Source organism: Rhinatrema bivittatum, chromosome 5 (assembly GCF_901001135.1).
Source record: "Rhinatrema bivittatum chromosome 5, aRhiBiv1.1, whole genome shotgun sequence".
Lineage (NCBI taxonomy): Eukaryota > Metazoa > Chordata > Amphibia > Gymnophiona > Rhinatrematidae > Rhinatrema > Rhinatrema bivittatum.
Genome location: NC_042619.1, coordinates 241,556,995 through 241,574,621, shown reverse-complemented (window position 1 = coordinate 241,574,621; position 17,627 = coordinate 241,556,995). Strand labels below are relative to the sequence as shown.

The 17,627-nt window shown below is 45.3% G+C and overlaps 1 protein-coding gene across 3 annotated transcripts in view; it reads left to right on the top strand.

Moving 5' to 3' along the window:
- The window catches only part of HUNK (hormonally up-regulated Neu-associated kinase), a 62,318-nt gene that overhangs the window by 23,119 nt on the left and 21,572 nt on the right, over window positions 1-17,627 (top strand). For 2 of the 3 annotated variants that reach the window (XM_029603596.1, XM_029603597.1), the window contains exons 3-6: window positions 6,382-6,674; window positions 10,662-10,717; window positions 11,763-11,898; window positions 14,754-14,881. In XM_029603596.1, the coding sequence (XP_029459456.1) occupies window positions 6,382-6,674; window positions 10,662-10,717; window positions 11,763-11,898; window positions 14,754-14,881 (613 nt within the window). Of the gene's footprint in view, window positions 1-2,673; window positions 3,454-6,381; window positions 6,675-10,661; window positions 10,718-11,762; window positions 11,899-14,753; window positions 14,882-17,627 lie in introns of those variants that run through there. The other variant, XM_029603598.1, reaches the window with a different exon arrangement.

The following is a 17,627-nucleotide window of genomic DNA, read 5'->3' as shown; positions in this document are numbered from 1 at the left end:
TTGTTGATTAATTGTAAAAGAAAATTTCAAATGATTATATATTTCTTTCATGTAGAATTGGTGAACTATTTATATGCTTTTGGTGTCATTGGAAGCAGGGGGCAGATCATCATCATCGTCATTGTTTAATTGTGACACACCTTTCCAGCCAAGGAGTTCAAAGCGTGTTACAAATAGAATGGCTGAACAGTAGAACATATTTATTTTATTTATTTTAAAAGACTTCTATGCCGCTAGCTCCAGAAAATCATAGCGGTTCAAAACATAACGTACATAATAAGAATATAGTAATTCTAGTGTATGATTCACATTAAATATAAACAAACATTTGGCATAGTAGCTTACAGTAGTTAAAACTTTGGACAAGTAACTTGATAGATTGTGTCGTGCAGTCCAAATGTAAATAGAGCAGACGCAGTTGAGTATTAGCAATGTGGTACAGTCTAGGTCTAAACAGTGGACTAACGCTGTCGAGAGAAATTTTAGTAGGGTTTGTATTATTGGTTGACCCAAAATGCTGCTTGGAAGAGTCAGATGGTGGCCAGTTTCCTGAAGGATAGGAGGTCTGGAGCGAGTCTGATGTGAGGCATTCCACAGCGTTGGGACTGAATCTGCAAAGGTCTTCTTATTGGTGCTGAGGAGGCTTCTTGTTTTGGGGGGTGGGGGGAGGGGTTTCTGTGGATGCACTATTTATATTTACAGAGCTGGAGGTACAGGATTGATACTGGATTTGCATTGCCCATACAGTGACAAGAACGAACCTCTCTCTTAAGCTAAGTACAGCATATGGGGGATGATCTAAATCTTGCAGATTTACGGCTAGTGTTCTTAAAACTAGCCTTGTGCCAAACAGCTTCTTTTTGAAGCTTGGACAGTGTAATTTATACAGGCAACATATGGAGAGGAACCTGAAAGTATTTTAATCAGATGAGTGGTGCCCAGACAAGTGGGACTGTTTCAGTAGCTCGGCCACATTTGCTTGGTCTCTGATACAGCTCTTAGTACTTGGTGATCTTCTCTCTCTCCAAACATAGCACAGAATGGTCGCTTAGTGCTGACGTTTCTACTAGTAATTTGTATTTACTGCTATGTCTGGTATTCAAACATTAACAGTTTATCGATTGGTCTGGGAATGAATAATTACTCACTGATTCATGCAGAAAACGTATGTAAGATAGAATGGCATGAAACTGGCAGTGGGAGTGGAGGCAGAGCTGGAAGTGGAGCTAGGGGGAGCTTGGTTGACCCCACAACCAAAAAGCCGTTCTGCTGCCCCTGGTTTTAGGAATTTTGAAACTTGTTGCTCTGTAGCCACCCTTCTGCTGCAGATCCAGGGGACTATTACTGTCCACAAAATCCACCTGCTCTGGCAGTGATTAGCTGATTATTCATTTAGATTCCACCTTGCATGGCACTTCAGAGCGGATTATATTCAGCTGCTGTAGGTCTGCCCTTGTCTCCACAGGGCCTCCTGTACTAAGCATTTTCCCATAGACACAGAATGGGAGAAAAGCCTTAGCACATCAGGCCCTCAATTTGTACCTGAAGTAATACAGAGTAAAGTGGCTTTCCCAAGGGCACGAGCAGCAGCAGCAGTGGGATTTGATTCCTGGTTTCCCTGGTATGCAGCCCTCTGCTCTACCCACTTGTCCATTCATCCACTTGGTGGAAAGCACATTCCATTTTGGGAGGGAGGGGCCCTGGGTTTTGAGCTGAAGAATTACCTCCACCACTCGGAGGACAAAGCCGTTTACCTGGTTGAACTGGATTCTCTGAAAATCGCCCTCAGTCCCACTAAAAGTCCCGGTGGGCTTCCAGGGTGGTAGGAGAAAAACAGCCCAGATCTCGGACATTTTCACAAGTCCCCCTCCCTTTCCGCTGCCTCCACAAAAGGGCGGCTGCTCCTAACATGTGCTCCTTCTCAAAGGGAGTTGACCAGCTTTGCTTCTCTTTGAAAATCAGTGATGTACACTACTTTACAGCTCCTCGGACCCTGACATTCCCCGTGCCTTCAGAACCCAGCTGAAAGCGATGCGTTCATCACAGGCTGGCTCACCCGGGCAACATCTGCATTTCTATTCATTATCACTTGGAATGATCTAAGCTTAGGCTGGCTCGCAGAAGGATACAGCGGTGCAGCTAGCTAAAAGCGCACCTGAAGGGTGCGCACGGCTGCTCCCTCTGTTGGCGGCTCAGCGAGCAGCTTCCTGCCATGTGGCCTCCATGCTGAATGCGGAAACCACGGTGAGCTCAGGGCTCCTGGGACCTGCTTTCGTCCGTGATTGTGCACTGAGATGACGTTTAATTTTTCCAGTGTACCCAGGTACGAGATTACACTAACACATGCTTAGCACTCCAGTACTTACAGTACCTGAAAGTAATCCATTTTGAAGTGGCTGAAAGGCAGAATATAAATCCAATCACAGAGCTATAAATAGAAAAGCCCTGTTTGCTAGGAATTCAGCTCTCTGCATGACAGGTGCCTGGAGAAATGGCTTCTGTCAAGGCAGCACATCGGGTTCTATTATCATGGTAAAAGGACTAATATTAGCCGTGGCCTTTAGGCAGCGAGCCGTTTTTGGAATGGATTTCAATGGCAGACTTGTTAACGTGGGTATTTCGGGGAGAGTGGGATGCTGTGAGACTCTGAAGGTGGCAGAAACAGGAAGCTTACAGAAATAGCTCCATACAGATAGCTGCCACCTGAGACAATGTGCTGCCTCTTCACTTGTCATCCAGGCAGATCCAAGAGAAGCTGCTCCATTCACTGACACCAAAACAAGTTTATTTGGAAAAAAAAAAAGAATAATAAGGGTTTGATCGTTTTGGGGTTTTTTTGTGGCTTTTGATTGAAAACTAATGCAGCGTGACTGCTTTAGAAATGCAGTCACACGTGGCAGTCTGCAAAACTGAAGAATATCAAAGGACCTCCTGAAATCTTTGTTAGCAGGAAAAAAAAAGCAATGTATATTAAAAACCATTGCGGAAGGTGGGGCAAGACGGCATCCTGATCGGGTGTATGGAACAGAGCTGCTCCTACTCTGCAGACGTTTTTCCTCAAATTGCCTCCGAAAAGAAAAGGGAAGGTGAGGGTTTTCCCCTCTATACCTACCCAATTATCCGAGCAAGCTCTGATAACATCCTTCCTCGCCCAGGGAGCTGCACAACTCGAGGTGGTGAATCCCGCTGTGAAAGCGCCTAGAGGAGAGGCGAATTCACCTGGGACCAAGGTTTCCCTCAGCCCCCCCCGATACTCGTCCCCCGGCAACCGCCGTGGACCGATGAGGTCACTGCGATACGGCTGCTGGGAGAAGCGCAAGTTTCGAAGAAGAAGAGCTAGGAAATGGAGAAAGCTCAGCGAGGGAAGGAATTTCAACCCACGCTGAACCGGCATCACCATCTGCAATCTCCGAATCGACCCCCACAACAACGGAGGCCAGACCTGATCCTCTGGTGAGGCCAGCGGTCGTTACCCTGGAAAATTTATGGGAACTCTCTGCGGGGTTAACACTAGCAGTTCGTGACTGTAACGCTAAGATGGACTCATTTGCTTCACAAACTAATATTAGAATTCTTCTACAAGAAAATTCCTTGAGTCAGCTTCAGATATCAGTGGGAAAAGAAGAATCTGAGATCTCACAAATTAAAGAATTTAATAAGGCCACTATTCAAGATAGAGCTGCTTTCTCCAGAAGACTGGAACTGTTGGAGAACTGGAATCGGCGTTTAAACTTAAGATTAATTAATTTTCCTAGAGTTATGGGGGAAATGCCTACTGTTACTTTAAAAAGATACTTCGCTGAAGTTCTTTTATTGCCTGAAACTCAATTTCCACTAATAAATAAGGCATACTTCCTTCCAGCACAAAATCGTTTAAACCAGCAGGCAGCACCTTCTGTGGACTTACAGAACCTTACTAATTTCCCAGAATCTTCAGCTATCGAAATCATTGATTTTTCTACTCTTCTAGTTTCCTTGATAATAGAACAAGATGTTAGTAGATTAATGATATCCTACTTTAAGAATTTAAATACATTGTTTCATGGAAGTAAGGTCCGTATGTTTCCGGACATTTCAAAAATAACCCAGGAACGACGGAAAGGTTTTCCGTGTATGAGGCAGGCTGTGATATCTTTGGGGGCTACTTTTCTCCTAAGATACCCTTGTTAAATGCATTATTAAAAAAGAAGCAGATACTTTCATCTTCTTTTCCCCAGAGCAGTTAAAGCTTTATTTAGATTCTCAAATCCCCTCAGAGAATACTGTAAATTCAGGGGAATAAAAATAGATACAGTCCCCCTTTCAGGTTAAGTCCTATTAATTAACCTTTTTCCTATTACTCTCCTTGAAAGTTGTCCCCCAAGGTTGTATTAAAATGAGAGTTGTTTACTGCATTAGTATTTATTTCTTTGGAATTGTTAAATCTGACATGATATTATTTCAAGCTAATGTAATGTAACATGTTTCCTTTATAAATTTTGTGATACAATTGTATTAGAAAAGTGATAAATAAAGAATTTAAAAAAACCAAAAAAAAAACCAACCCATTGCTTCCTAATCTGTAGCGTGTGATTGCTTACATGCATTAGATAAATAAAGTCCAAGTCATGCTTTGAGCCTGGGCCTTGCTACCCCTCCACCTTAGTATCTGTCAGGCAACTTTCTTTTACAACCATATTAACACTGGGATTCATATCACGTGGATATGACGCTTGGAAATGTCAGGGAGTGGGCTCTTACGCATCCACCATGTCTTTAGCATGACATTTCCTTTGTAGTAGACACCAAAGTTTGTATCAGTAGCAGCCACGATGCTGTGGCTATAATGGGCAGATTTCTTACATAACCGCTTTCACCAGCAATGGAGTCCTGCGTGTGGAGTTTCAAAGCATGTGAAATGCATGTCATTAGTACACATTAGGCAAGGAAATGAAGCTACGTTGCCGGCTTGGTCGCTGCTGGCCTTCCAATTTTGACAGGCTTGAAGTCAGCAAGGAGCAGCGCGTCACGCGCTATTTCGGGATTGAAAGTAGAGGCAGCGAAAGCCCCTCGTCATCCTCTCTGTGTGCTGCTTCCTATTCAGATGCGTGCATGCTGTGTTGACAATATCCCATTGAAGGCAAACTCTTGAGAGTAAAGCTATGCTCTCTTTTACCCCTCATGGTACGGTGCTGTGTGACTGGCTCTTATGCCTCTACTTTGCTGTGCTATCAGGCCGTTGCAGTACTGGCACGCGGAAAGTGGGAGCTCAGTCATGAGTGCCCGCTCTCCTAACTCACGCCTGTGCACCTGTCCGGGCACCTGAGGCAATATGCAAACGGGCTGCCGCGGTAAAACGGAGGCGCTAGGGGGAATCGTGCACCCCTAGCGCCTCCTCGGCAGAGGAACTACAGAAAAGCAGTATTTTCTGCTTTTCTGTAATCTTTTTGGGCTACTCAAGAATTAACCCCTGCTGCGGGGCAGGCGTTAATTTTTGAGGGTAAAAATGTGTGTGCCAGGCTCACATTTTTTTTTTTTTTTGCATTGGGGGGAAATAGCTAATAGCTTCATCAACATGGGTTTGCATGAGGTGAGTGCTATTAGCTACGTGATTGGTTGGATGCGCGTTTTGTATGGGCTAACCCCGTTCTGCATTGGGTGGTTATGGACACGCATCCAAAATGTGCGCCCATTTGCATGTTGAGCCGTGCAGCCAGCGCAGGGCATTGCATCGACCTGAACGAGAATAATGCAGCACTGGCAGGCTGGAAATGTAAAATGCATAATTTGTATTTCAGCCAGGATTAAAAGGGCCAGGCACCTAACCAGTTCCACCCGAGGCACTTGTTGGGGCTATCTTCAGATATAGTAGTACGGTTCTGATTTATTGGGAAAAGTACTGCAATGTATGAAAAGTTTTGTTCAATCCAGGGTGCCCTTAAATCTTGTCATGTAACATTTCTATATTCAGCTCTGGCATCCTTGTTGGTTTGTGCTGTCAGGGTCTGCTCTGCTCCATGAGTCCCTCTTTGTTTCCAGAGCATAATGTAAGGAGGGTGCCCCAGAAAGCCCCCTGCAGCAGATAACTGGACATTTCTTTAGTAAACACAGTTGGCAAGCAGCCATTTAATATTGGTTTTGTCCTTACATCCCTACATGTACCTCTGTGTCTATCCTATCCTGAAATGAATTAAGATAATCGCATTAGGCAGTTTCTTTTATGTTTGCAGGAAGAACTCTTTGGGGCTACTTTCGTGTTCACCAGAAAACTTTCCCCCCTCCCCCTTTGCTTTGGCTGAAACTACAGCGACTGGACAGCACAGTTGTATTTTAATTTGTGCCTAGGTAGAACCATCCAGTCCAGGTGCTCGCTCTGACCTTCCTGCTTCTGTGTTCCGGCAGGTGGCAGTCAAAGTCATTGACAAGAAGAAAGCCAAAAAGGACACGTATGTCACCAAGAACCTAAGGCGCGAGGGGCAGATCCAGCAAATGATCCGGCATCCTAACATCGCTCAGCTGCTGGATATACTGGAAACAGAAAACAGCTACTACCTGGTGATGGAATTGTGCCCCGGCGGCAATTTAATGCACAAGATCTATGAGAAGAGGTGTCTGGAGGAACATGAAGCCCGTCAGTACATCAAGCAGCTTATCTTAGCCGTGGAACACCTGCATCGAGCAGGGGTGGTTCACAGGTGAGACCCAGCATAAGATCCATAAAAACTCTGCTCTGGGACATAAAAGAAAATCTAACAGAAGGGACGCAGTATACAGCCACTCGGTTGGCTGATGGGGTTTGTTAGTGAGATACTTTTCACCATACCTGGAAATTTTGGTTTTCCAATCACCCTGAGATTGCATTGAGTTAGCATGAATTGGCACAAACTTTTTCTCAAACACACACATGTGCATTCTCACTTTCTCACACACACACACTCACTCACACACACACACACTCACTCACTCTCACTTCTCTCATTCCCCTCCCACACTTTCTGTCACTCACATGCTTATTTTCAATCACACACTTGCTCACTCCTCTCATTCTCCCACATACATGCTCACTCACTACTCTCCCTCTCTCTCACACAAACACACACGCCCTCTCTCTCCCTCTCACACACATACTTGCTCATTCTCTCTCTCTCTCCCCACCCTAATCCTACCAGCATTTTCCACCTTCTCCTTCAGGCCCACATGGGAGTCCTCCTCCTTCTTCCAGGCGCATGGGCTGACGCTGCTCCTGCATCTTCTCCCACTGTGTGGGCCAATGCTCCTCCTCTTTCTGGCCTTGCAGATAAATCCTGCCCCTGCTTTTTCTTACGCTGTGCAGGCTGAGGCTTCTCCTTCTGACCGCGCAGCTGATGTTCCTTCTTCTTCTGGAGTCTGCGCAGCCTGCCTCAGCAGTTCCTGGAGTTTGCTTGGAGATCTGGCAATTCATTTAGAATTCCGGAGTCTCCAGGCCAAATCCGAGAGCTCCCGGGTAGGTCCTTGCACCTCACTGACTGATTGGCTTGGAGGATTAGCACCGAAAGGCAAAAGAGAGTGTGAGTGCACTGCTGCTATCCAAGTTTCACCTAAACTTGTTCATAAATCTTAGAACCACTTGAAATAAGACATAACAGCTACAGGACATAAAGACAGTGCAGGCAGATTTTATAGGAGCAGGGCAGCTTTCTTTTTGCTTCCCTGATACTTGGGGGGTTATACTTGGAAAGCGGAGATAGGGGTGTGTGTGTGTGGAGGTGTGTGTGTGTGTGGGGGGGGGGGCTCTAGCACAGTGTTTCCCTATCTTTTTGAGCCCAAAACAAGTCTACATTAACAAAAATATTGGGTGGAACATCAACCTCCACGGAGTAGGCAGTGCAGACATGGAGAGGAACCATCTGGTCAAAAGAAGAGAGAGGGAAACACTGAAAGCCCCACCAGGCTATTTTCCTAATTGTAAAGCAAAGGAAGGAAGAATGAGGAGGTGCACATGAACCCATCATGATGGACCAGCTCTTTCTGTATGCAAGGGCAGGAGAAGGGAGAATTTCCTAGTGTGTAGCCAGATGGACTCAGGACCAATGGGTTATGTGCTCCCCTGCTAGCAGATGGAAACAGTCCTGAGTCCACCAGTCTACACTAAGGAAAACAAAATTATCAGATAGGTCATTTTTCCAGTCAGTGTGTTGTGGGCAGCCAGTTTAGTTAGTTGTCTTGACTGCTGCACGAAGCTCCTCCATTGCTGCCCAGCACTCAGTGTGAGTCACATCCTGGGCCAAGTGCACACTCTCCCCATCTCACTCAGCCTGGGAATAAGACAGAGGTTGAAGGAGGCCTAGGAGGGGGAACTGAAGGGGCTGCCCAGCTATTTGCACCCTGCATGCTGCCTATTTATCACCATGCTCCAGGGCTTATGCTGTAGCTAGGGAGGAGGCATGCGTGATTGCACATGTTCTCAGAAAGGAGCTCCTCCATGTTTAAGAGCCACTGCTGGTGTCTCTTGTGGCCGAGAGCAGAGCCCGGGTGCCGGCCTGGATCTGAGCACCAGGCTGTGGTGGCTTTCCCACGGCACGACTGATCGGGGCCTGAAGGCCCACCGGTGTGCCGTAACACCCTGGTCGGGAAGCAGTTCTGAGGCACAGCTCCACAGCAGGTGGCACCTCAGCAAGCAGACAGCCTGACTGTGCTGTGCAGCTGATCCCCAGGGCAGGGAAAGCACCTGACTCTTGGGCAAACGGACCACCAGGACAGGTTAGCCTCGAGAGCCACTTTCTGTATATCGCCACCAAAATAGGAACAAGACCCGTGTAGTTCTGGCCGCATAAATCAGGGGAAATCTTTCTGCTTTACTCAGCAAAATAAAATCCCTGGGTTGACTGTGTTTAGTTTGCTGCTGTTCTTACGTGCAAAGAAGTAATATATAATTCTGTGGGGGTTTAGTGGGGGTTGAGGAGACAACACAGAACAAACTGTTTCTATAAAGAGAGGGAGATACTTGTGCTTAAACAGTGAAAACTGCTTCTTACTAAAATAGCTTGAGGCAGTTTTCTGTGTAAGACATGAGAGAAGCTGAAAATACCTCAGAGCACGATGCAAAGTCGCAAATGTTACTTTCCAAGAGCCCTGGAGGCAAGGCTGGATTTAAGATTACAGTACCCGTAGGTAGAGGACTGGGGGCGATGGAGTTTTGCCTCTCCTAGAAGTTAGACAGTAACTGAGGAGTCTCAGTTTTTGGGTACTTTCAGAATCTGGTGCCCTAGGCATCTGCCCATCTTTCCTAAATCTGGCCCTGATTTGAGGTAGAGTCTAAGCAAAGTTTTAAATGAAGATTGAAAGGTGTGTGTGTGTGTGCTTATGAGAGAGAGAATCTGAAGTCTCTTGTGTTCATTTTGCTCTGTGTGCCTGTGTTCTTAGGCAGAAAATGAGAAAAATCCCCCTCTTAAGCCTCTGTTCAAAGGTACAGAGAAATGAATGAGATGGTAAATTGTTACAGTTTTGTATTTTGTGTGTGTGTGTGTGTGTGTATGTGTCCCTCCTCCCCAATAACTCTGGAACAGGGATGCAAAAGTGCTGAGATACGCAGTAGCACTCTGAACTCTGTTACTGAAATCAGAATGCAAAATATTTGGGAGGGATTTTGCTACTAAAAATATATCTGCACATAATTTGTTTTGCACACCTCTGACATCCACCTCTGGTTTGGTTGTGTCAGAGCTTATTCCCTAATCGTACATGAAGCTCACATGGCCAGGATAGTTTTCTAAAAGTAGCAGCGTTCAGGCAGGCAGCATCACTGCCTCTGCATCAGAAGAAAATAAAATCCAATGGCGGTCTTTCTGTGAGGCTCTGCTACTCTCTCCTCCTGCCTGGCGTCCGTCCGTGGGGGGTATCTGTTTGAGAGACAGCCAGGCTCGGGGCAAGTACTTTTGACATCTGCAGCAGAATCCCCCAGGAAATCAGGACGTCTTTGCAGACAGTTGGATCTTCGTCAGCATGATTACAGTCAAGAGTGTCAAAGACTGGAAGGGACTATTGATCAGGGAAAGCCAGATGTCTCTATTCTCAGTCATCTGTTCATGGACATTTTTTCTTAACTAAAGAACAGAATGAAACTTTGATTACCATTACAGAATTACAGAGCTATTGGAAGGGAGAGCAAGAGAAGATTTTTTTTTTTTTAATTTGATTGGGATTTCTGTTCTCTTTTTCTCAGAAATCCTGCTCAGAAGTGATGGTGGTGGTGGGGGAGGGGAACGTGAGCGTCTTTAGACGGTAGCGAGTCCTCAGATGATCTGTACCTTGGCAGAAGTTCATCCTCCTGGTAGCCCAGATCACACTTAGCCTCAGTGCTCTGTTTAAAGCGTGGGCAAAGTGGCAGCTGGTGAAACAATTTCCGCTAAAGGAAGCTTAGCATTTTATGAAAGAATGCAACATTCCTAGAGGTTTCTATGAGCTGCTTCAGAGTTAGTGTAACAGCTTCTCCGCGAGGTGCAGGAAGCATAACTTTTACGTAGAATAAATATCATTTCAGTAAGAAAACTCCGGGCCTGGCCTTCTTGAATGCTGCTTGTTTGCGCCTGGGTTGCGCGCGGCTCAGGGATGCGCCGGATACCTCCCTTCTGCGATCTGACCAGGTGTGGCTCCATCGTTTCCAGCACTCATCCACTCTTATTGTTGCTTGTGTTTTCTCACAGAGACCTGAAGATAGAGAATCTTCTGCTAGATGCCGACGACAACATTAAACTTATTGGTAAGTAAGGCAGGGATGACGGCCCCCTCGTCGCCTGCCGGCTTGCTCGCAGCATGACTAGTGAGCTCCTGAAAGGGTTTTGCGACTCTGCAGAACTAGGAAGAGCAGAGGAGTTACTGAAAGGGAGCGCGAGAGACCTGGCACGCGTCTCTGGCAGAGCTTGCACAGATTCCAGTGCGTGACTGTGCCCAGCAGTCTGGTTCTCGCTGCAGGCGTAAAATGAAAAAAAAAACCCAACAAAAAGCTACCTTAGAACTTGTGGCACCATAGTAATGGGAAGATTTTATATATATATGTATATGCATGCATATTTTCTGTAATCTATTTAGCTTATTGCCTAAGAATCGAGTTCTGCTGTTTGCAAAAATAAGTTTATGCACATTAAGGGGAGCCCAGGGAGGTTACAGGTCAATGCATTTTCCTTTAAAAACTTGGGTCTGCAGGAGATCATGAGTGCTTTGGAGAGGGGTAAGAGTATGCGTGAGAATTTCCTTCCCCCACCCCTGCCCCTGCATTAAATTGAGGGTGGGGGGTGGGGGACAATGTTCAAATGCCATTTACAATCAGATAAATGCACATTTACCCATGTAAAAACTTTCAAAAGTCGCCCTCTGAGTAATCAAAATGTGGCCTGTGGGGCTCCCAATACCCTCAGAGTAGGAATACAGTCCAGGCAGCTGCAGAGTGACCTCAGCAGAAGGCAAAGCAGTACTCTGACATAACCCAAGGAGGAATACAGCATCCGCAGCAGAAAAGGGAGCTCAAAAGAACATTTTGGGAAAAAGAAACATACCCACCTTTAATTGTAAGCAAACTGTACAACATCTCCACAAAGGTGTACATAATCAGCGTTTCTTCCCATAGATATCAAGGCCTGATTCATTAAGGTTCTTCAGTTCTGTTTCTACGGCAAAAAATCCTAAGTGGGAAAATCTCTTTAGTGCATCCCGCCCGCTTTATCAAAAACCATGCTGACATTAGTTACGTGGGGCTTTTTAACATTTGCAGTATTAAAATTGCTATCTTATACTTACTTTCTTCACAGACTTTGGATTAAGCAACTGCGCAGGCCTTTTGGGATACACCGACCCTTTCAGCACACAGTGTGGAAGCCCTGCCTACGCAGCCCCAGAGCTGCTTGCTCGGAAAAAATACGGCTCCAAAGTAGACGTCTGGTCTATGTGAGTTTACGTCCTATGAGATTTGCTCCTGGTTTAAAAAGCATTGGCCCTGGATGCAGTATATAATAGGGTGTTAGCAGCATTAGCGGGGTGACTGGTCCAGTGAGGACGTCTGGCAGGAGCTGGCTGTCTGCACTATAAGCACATGATTTCACCAAACCCCATCACAAACAATGGGGAAAAAGCAGATTCCCCATGCAGGAGGGACCTTTTTTTTATCTGATGCTCTTCTAAAATACATCCAGTGTGGAGGGCCCCAAACCATTCTGGGTTACAGAACAATCAAGTTATGCAAACGAATCTGATTCGTAAACCAAACATAAGTAAATACATCTGATGATGTCCTGAAAGCCAGAGCAGTGCACGCTCAGTCTGGCTCAGAACAAGAGCATTGTAAACAATCTGAGAGAAATGGCTTGTTCTGAACTCGGGGATATCCTGAGCTATTCCTTACAATAAAACTTCATCCCTGTTTGAGATAGACATGAGCACTGAATGCCAGATCTCCAGCCCTGTCCAGTGCCTGAGGGCAGACTGCTTCTGCAATCTTAACAAGGAGCTGATAGGAACAGGAAGTGCACAACTGTATACAGTGATACCTCGGTTCTCGAACGCCTTGACTTTCGACCAAATCGGTATTCGACCAGGAGATTCGAGAAACTTTTGTCTTGGAATCCGAACAAATATTTGGAACTCGAACTTCCGAGATGAGCCGAGTTGAGCCGAATGGCGTTCATTCGGCCCAGCGCGCCTTGCTTGCGTCATCAGTGTGAGTGCAGAGAGAGAGTCACGCTTTGTGGAGAGAGTCACGCTTTACACTGAATTTAACCCTTAGACATGGGTCCAAAGAAAGCCAGAAGTGGTAATGCAGACAAAGGTAAGCGGAAAGCTGTGAGAACAACTATTGAGCTGAAGAAAGAAATCATTGCCAAATATGAACAGGGCACACGTGTTTCGGATCTGTCTGCTGAGTATGGCGTGCCAAAATCAACCATCTCTACTTTCCTTAAGAATAAAGCTGTTATAAAGGCTGCCAATGTTTTATTTCTTGTTGAGACTCATGTTTTTCTACATATTATATACAAATTAGGCCAGTAAATAGGCATTTTCTGGGGCTTGGAACGAATTAATCCAGTTTCCATTATTTCCTATTGGGTTTCATTGCTTCGGTTCTCGAACAATTTGGTTCTCGACCGTCCTCCTGGAACGAATTATGTTCGAGAACCGAGGTATCACTGTATATTAATCACAAAAAATAGCATTTCAAGATTTGCTCTTTCTAGAGCTTGACCCACTTTGTAGTTTCTGTCCAGCAAATTGAGCAGACTTAGTTTACAGCTCATGTATCTGTCACTTCAAATGATGTTGGCCCAGTCATGGTCATGGGTCTGCTGGGACTGATGGCCCTTCTAGATTAGCTATCATTCTTCTGTCCTATCAGCAATGGTTGTTCTGGGGTTGCTCACTCCAGAGCAGCTTGGCTTCTTCCCTTCCAGGCCAACTGGTGCACAATCACCATAAGCACGGGCAAGAAGTCTACGGTTTATGTGGCCAGTAATGCAGCAAGCCTTTAGATTCCCCACTCAGCAGAAACTAGTGCCTGTAATCCTCACGGAATGGCAAACAGGATTCCTCAGCTATCAGGTCGATACAGTAAAAGTCGCGGGAGAGAGGGCGAGTGCCCGCTTTCCTGGTGTGCACACAGGCCACTCTCCTGTGCACACGATTCAGTATTCAAATGAGGGCCCGCAGTAAAAAGAGGCGCTAGGGACACTAGCGCGTCCCTAGCACCTCTTTTTTGACAGGAGCGGCGGCTGTCAGCGAGTTTGACAGCCGACGCTCAATTTTGCCGGCGTCGGTTCTCAAACCTGCTGACAGCCACGGGTTCGGAAACCGGACGCCGGCAAAATTGAGCAACCATTTTTCAACCCGCAAGCCGTGGGCTGATTTAAAATTTATTTTTTTTTAATTATTTTTTACTTTTGGGACCTCCGATTTAATATCGCCATGATATTAAGTCGGAGGGTGTACAGAAAAGCAGTTTTTACTGCTTTTCTGTACAATTTCCCGGTGCCGGCACGAATTAACTCCTATCTTTGGGTAGGCGCTAATTTATGAAAGTAAATTGTGTGGCTTGGCTGCACATTTTACTTAGTGAACCACGCAGGAATAACTAATAGGGCCATCAACATGCAATTGCATGTTGCGGGCGCTATTATTTATTTATTTATTTATTTATTTATTTATTTATTTAGCACTTTTATATACCGATATTCAAGTAACAGAGTTACCAATCAAGTCGGTTTACATTCCAACAATAACCATGACATAAGAATGTCTTACAATAAACAAGATGATCGAACTTTTTAGTTTCAGAGGAATTGGCCGCACATTTTCGACGCGCTATTACCCCTTACTGAATAAGGGGTAAAGCTAGCGCGTCAAACGCGCGTCCAAACGCAGGCTAACAGTGCGCTCCACCGGAGCGCACTGTACTGTATCGGCCTGTATGAGAGAATATATCTATCCAGAATCCCTCCCCAAAATGCAATCCCAAATAGAATACATCAGTCTCAGAATCTCCCTTACAGTTCCATCTTTACAGAGTATATCTCAGAAGCTTGGACTGGAAGTCGAGAACACCTTTCCAAACATCTTACAGAATATATCTGCCTTCATCTCCCTCATGCCATTGTAAACCCTGCTAGCACAGAGCTATATCCAAGTCCCTCACTGACAGCAAAGGGCACCATTCCAGCTGTTGCACAATATATGCATCTTTGAATTGTCTTCTTGCTTTCTTCTCCTTTATCTAAGCACAGCTTGTAACTTGGCATTTCCTCTCTGCTGTACAGAGGCGTGAATATGTACGCTATGCTGACGGGGACATTACCGTTCACTGTGGAGCCCTTCAGCCTGAGAGCTTTGTACCAAAAGATGGTGGACAAAGAAATGAATCCTCTTCCCAGTCACCTTTCCCCAGGTAACCGCCGCCGCCTGCAGTCACCTAGCACCCAAAATTGAAATTGCACAGCTAGTCAAACTAATGTCTAACTAATGTCCATTATGGAACGGCCATCCAAAAGTGGCAGGCTAAGGAGAAATAGGCTTCCCCATCTTCAGAAATGCTCTTCGTTCAAAGAGAGCTGACATTATGGAACGTCCTGCCCGAGAACATGGTCATGAGCGCTTTTAAAGAGAACTGGCAAGTTTTTAGAGGAAAAAGAAGCCAGCACTAAAGATGATGATTCAGCCCTAGAGTGTTCATACAGGGTCTTGGTCAGCTGAAAGTTGTGGGTCAGGAGGAATCTTTCTCCTGTTCCACAAAGTCTCGATATTTTTTGCACCTTTCCTGGATTACTGTGTCGAAATAGCACCTGGGCAGTTGGAAGAGAATTGTACTCTGTGGACCTTTGGCCATCTTCAAACGTAATCATCTGTGTAACTAGTGCTTGCCATCCCCACCTTTCCTTGCAATGAAGGCATGCTTCACTGCATGCACTGTCCCTCTCTGCTTCAACACGCCCCTTTCCTTAGAGATAAATAGGGCTTCTGCTATGTAAAGGCATGCTTCAGCAGCTGCCCTATCCCCTCCCCTTATATAAAATGATGCAAAAATATGCACTGTCTTCTCCTTTTCCTATATGAAGGCATCCTTGAGTGCATTCCTTATTCTCTCTCCCACATATAAAGAGAAGCTTCAGTACTCCTTTTCTCTTATATAACTGTGCACACCTGATCCCCTTCCTTTATATAATGGTATCTTTCAATGCCAGTCCTACTCCCTTATATAAAGGTATAAAAACATCAGAAATGCAACGTGGGGTCAGCCCAAAGTCCATCGAGGTCAGCATCCCTTAACTGACAGTGGCCATTGTGGGTCACAAGCGCCTGGCAGATCCCAAAGAGTAGAGTCATTTCTGTTCACTCCCAGGGATAAGCATTGGCTTCCCCTGGTTTATGGTCTAGATGCCTTGACCAAGTCCTCTGGAAACAGATTCTGCAGCTTGATTGTGCGCTGAGTGAAAAAAATACTTTCTAAGAGTTGTTCTAAATCTGCTGGCTGAAAGTTTCATCATGGTGTGACCCCCCTGGTATTAATTGAAAAGGTAAATAACCATCCTCTATTTACCTGATCCACCCCACTCATGATTTTATAAACACCTCTGTCATATCCCCTCTCAACCGCTGCTTCTCCAAGCTGAAGAGCCCTAACCTGTTTGGCCATAAGGGAGCTGTTCGTCCCCCATGTCAGCGCATGCCCCATTCCCTCCCCTTAAATAAATGTATGCTGCAGTCCCTATTCTGTCAGGCCCACACTCTCTCCGCCTATGTAAAGGTTGCTTCAGGGCCTGCTTCCATCTACTTAGGTTAAAATATGGTTTGGTACATGCCCTGCTTCTCTCTCGCCATCTCTGCAGACTCTGATTTAAGGTGGCATTTGGCGTTAGGACTTCGCTGACTGGACAACAAAAATTCTACCCCATATTGCATTGTCATTTTTTATTTTGGGCTCGACTGTTCCCTCCTGCTCATTTTGGCTTCCAGCTCAATCGGTCTGCAGCACCATAAGCCTTCATTCTCAGCCATCTGGGGCTTTACCCATACTTTATAACCCACTCTTCCCCCACCCCTTCTTCCTCCCAGTACCCCGGCCACTGCAGCAGTGACAGTCCTTGGCCACAGGCTGTAGCTGCCGCTGCAACCCGCTGCACTCGCGCTCTTGAGCCATGGCTGAGACTTCCTCCGCCCACAGGGATTGGGAGCACTACCTCCACAGCATTCCTCGCCCCAGCCAGCCCAGGGAACGGAATGTGTTAGGCGATATGGAATATAATATGGGAAATTTGGAAAAGACAAGAGGCCATAACCTGAAACATTAAAAAGGGGAAACTGATTTTTTTTTTTTTTTTTATCATTTTTATTGGAGAGAGTCATAGTGCAAAATACAGAATACAGATATATTCCACCCCTTCCTTGATGATTACAATGTTTCGGGTACCTCTTTATTATCCTCCTCCTACAGTAAACACTTTTAACACTTTATAAACACTTTATAATGGCAATGACAATAACAACTTAGATATATTCCACCCCTTCCTTGACGATTACAATGTTTCGGGTACCTCTTTATCATCCTCCTCCTACAGTAAACACTTTTAACACTTTATAAACACTTTATAATGGTAATGACAATAACAACTTTGAACTATAGCAAAAACATTGCACTGGGGCAATAACTGTAGACCTGTGCCATAAACCTTTTGGGCTGTGTTGGATGAGGAATAAGCATTAGGCCCGCCATCAGGCCTTCCCTTGGTGTCGGGTGGTGTAGCCTTGGCAATACGATGGCGGGAAACTGATTTTAAGGAGGCACCATGATGTGTTCCAGCCGTAATCATGTATGGGGTCTTCTGCCTTTTCCTTAAGGCTAATTGCATCATTTTCCTCTCGAATCTTGTTGGTTTTCCTTTTGAAAGTCGCTCAGAATTGTGGGCATGACCATTTTCAGGGCCAACTATTGCATCATTCCATCCTTTCCTCTGAAGGTGGTAGTCTATATTATTATTATTATTGTTGTTGTTGTTGTTGCTTGATGTATCGCATCCCATGAAAATCCCAATGCGATTTACAAACAATATAAAACAGAAAATATCATAAATAACAAAGATAAAAATGCTAATGTTATAATGACTGAATAATACAATTCAATTTCTAATTCCTAAGTC